Source organism: Elaeis guineensis, chromosome 4, assembly GCF_000442705.2.
Source record: "Elaeis guineensis isolate ETL-2024a chromosome 4, EG11, whole genome shotgun sequence".
In the NCBI taxonomy this organism is placed as follows: Eukaryota; Viridiplantae; Streptophyta; class Magnoliopsida; order Arecales; family Arecaceae; genus Elaeis; species Elaeis guineensis.
In genome coordinates this window covers 1,959,056-1,962,429 of record NC_025996.2, presented here as the reverse complement: position 1 = coordinate 1,962,429, position 3,374 = coordinate 1,959,056, and the positions used below count along the sequence as shown (strand labels likewise).

Below are 3,374 nucleotides of genomic sequence, written 5' to 3'. Positions count from 1 at the left end.
AAAAGGCGAATATAGCAGCAGGGTGGGTGGCTGCTTTTATTGAGGAGTACTCTGGGATGATGCTTTGGATGGATATGAGAGAGGCCCCAAGGTGACTTAGGGATATTTTATTTTTTGATTTTTTTGAATATATTTATATAAGAATTATATGAATGATTTGTTCAATCAAAAGAAAAAAATAATTGCACCGAAACAGCTAATTTAAGGCTGAGAAAAACCTAAAATAAATGATTTTATTATTATTATTTTTCCTTTCAAATTTGGATAAGCAGACCCTGGCATGATGCACAAGTCCTAGTTGCAGGGGAAAAGAATATATATATATATATATATATATATATATAGCATTTTATATGGTTATATGTGGAAGAGCAGAAGAATTATATAGATTTTTACCTTTTCATGCTTGCTTTAGAAACATTAGAGACGGTTGACAAATCCACAAAAGTATGAGAATATCACAGAAAAGGCTTGGAGGTGTGTAAATAGAAATCCTTTCTATGAGGAAAATATCCAAATTACAAATTTTTTCTGTTTGGAAAATCCACAGCAATACCCTTTTCTGTTTCTATACATGGAAGAGAATGATCAAAAAAGGGAAGAAAATGCGTCTTTTGCTAACATTCTACCGAGTTTCCTATGTTCCTTCTATATACTTTTTTTTAATACCGGACAAGTCCTCATCCGCAACGCAAACTGCCGAGTTCGCCAGCTATGACTCCTTCTTTGATTGATGTAGAGTTAACCAATTCACCACCACTGAAAAATTTAAAGAAAAGAATAATCTAAAGTCAATTTCTCCATTCCCATCAAAATGGGATCTATTGAATCTCCTTTCCATTGGTTAAATTGGTGGCAAAGCCAGCAAATCACCAGCTTCCACGAATACCCTAAGCCAAAAGTCCATGTCGTCATTGTTGGATGCCCCAAATGAGCCAAAGGCCTCGCCTAGCGGACCATATGTTGGACCTGTGAAATCTATTTGTTCAACACAATTATCCATCGATAATGTCTCCAACAGAAGCTCTCATCGATCACCGGAAATTCTTAGAAGAAAAGCTCTCTTCTTTGACACCCACATTATTAGTAGTCTCTCTCGAAATTGTAGATGAATCCGTAGCAGTGCATGAGAAGTCACTATGTGCTTGATCTGGGGATCCTGCCAAAAGTCTTGGATCATCTAATATTGGGTGCATGAAGCCTGAACTGAGTTGCATAGGTGTATGCTTGGATTCCTTCTTTGCTTCTTGTGCCACCTGGTTCGGCTTCACTCTCTTCTTCAAGTGCGTGTGCCACACATTCTTGATTTCATTGTCTGTTCGGCCAGGCAACCTCGCAGCAATTGCAGACCATCTATCGAAAACATGAAAAGAATTGTATTAAGAGAACTTGTTTTTTTTTTTTTTTTTTTTTAAATGAACAAGAATTGAACAACACACTTGCTTTTACCAAAAAAAAAAAAACACACTGGCACGGCTAAATTTCTGATTTTCTTTTTTGATATTGACTGACTAAACAAAGCTACAGGTTTACCAATGCTACCAATGGTTTGTTTATAGGTTCATCTTAATTATTATAGTGTTAGGAAATCTGTAGTATCTCAAAGCAACTCTAATATAATAAATAGCGCATTCATCCATGTATGGATGGTTTTAAGGTGTGGACAGTTTTATATTTCGTTTCTAAGTGTATGTGGTCCTGTTGGCATGCAGAGGGCCATTTAATGGTAGCCAAAGCTAAAACGAAAGGAATCTTTGGAACTCTTCAAACTTTCTTTTTTATTGAATAGAGGTCATTGCCAAGCGTAATTCTCAGACAGAGAGAGAGAGAGAGAGAGAGAGAATTAAATACTAAAAAACTAATTATTTTACGTTGTCATTTTCATAATCCTGCGAATTACAACTAGTTCGCATATTCTGCTACCAATTTCCAGTCAAAATCTTGTGGCTGTTTATGCCCTTTGTCCCTCTCTCTCTCTCTCTCTTTTTCTTCTTCTTTTTGGAAACGGTACTTCACAAGAAAAAAAACATAAGAGAGCTGTATTCTGTGTTGAGCCGTACCTGTTCCCAAGCTTCTCATGCAAGTTGATGATGGTTTCCTCTTCCTCCTGGGTGAAGTTCCCTCGTTTGATATCCGGGCGCAGGTAGTTAACCCATCGAAGCCTACAGCTCTTCCCACATCTCAACAGACCTAAAGAATTAAATTTTCAAAAAAAATGTGAAGAGTGGTGAGATCCCATTCATCTCTAATCATAGCTCAAAACACTAATGATGACTTTGAAGTGACTGAAGTGATTAAAGCTTCTCAAAGACCAACTCACTTTATGAAACTTTTGCTCAACAAAGGAAATAAGGGAGGGGAAAAAACTATCAAAACCTAAAAACGCTTCCATCGTTATTTTACAATGGTAAGAATTTTCAAATATTTTCCCTTTGGTGGAGCAAAGTCATTTTCCATGATTCATTGAGGCATAAAAAAAAAAAAAAAAAACAACTAAAGATACCCATTGAAAAATATTTGCAAAATATCACTTTTTCAATTAAAAAGCTTTTTGTCTCCTCATGAAAGCCGATCTCTTCACATTCTTTAAGGCTACAACGAGAAGTCGCCAATGGATTCGTAATTACCGGCTTGTTTCGGTAGCGCACGCCAATTCCCATGGCCATATCTCTGGATATAAGCAATCAGTATCTGGTCTTCTTCTGGAGTCCATGGCCCCTTCTTCAGACCCATCTTTTCACAGCACGGAGCTCTCACCATCTCGGTATATATCAACTCAACTCAACTCTTCACTCGCCTGTATCCCTCTCTTTCCTTTCTCTAATCCGAGAGCTTCAGAGAAGAGAAGGAAGACCCTACGCTATTTATAATTATCCTTGTACCGAACCCAGTAGACAACGTGCTCTAATTATTCGTTCAAAGTTGCAGTAACTTCCCGGAAGGAGGGGCCCTCATTAGAGTGCGCATGCTCTTAATAACTCGCCAAAATAAGAGAGTTCTGCTAATTATTTTATGCACCCTAGCTTAAGTGATTATACTAGTCGATGGGACAGACCGAGTCCGGATACTTGACAGCGTCCATCACCGTTAATTGGGGTACCCCTCCATTGCGCAGAGTCACCCAATCAAACCACTCAATCGGATGTTTTCAATACTTTAGTTTTTTTTTTTTTTTTTAATGAAAGTTTTCAATACTTTAGTTAGCATCACACTCTATAATGAAGAAGGATTCAGCCTTAGAACGAGATGATATGTGCATCTGGTGACTTCATTTATTATTTTATGCAGTCAAAAACATCTCGTGCAATCTATTGGTAAATGCCGATCAGGCTACTTCCAAATGACACATTCACCATAGTCCAGGTCAATCTTTG

General features: G+C 37.5%; 1 protein-coding gene across 1 annotated transcript; it reads right to left on the bottom strand.

Moving 5' to 3' along the window:
- Nucleotides 1-478: 478 nt before the first annotated feature.
- LOC105044321 (transcription factor MYB30) lies at nt 479-2,844 on the bottom strand. The gene is given in 5 exon segments (XM_010922175.3): nt 479-1,020; nt 1,023-1,049; nt 1,052-1,353; nt 2,061-2,190; nt 2,628-2,844. Coding segments are annotated over 5 exon segments (768 nt in total). The 5' UTR covers nt 2,761-2,844; the 3' UTR covers nt 479-844.
- Between the last annotated feature and the right edge of the window lie 530 nt (nt 2,845-3,374).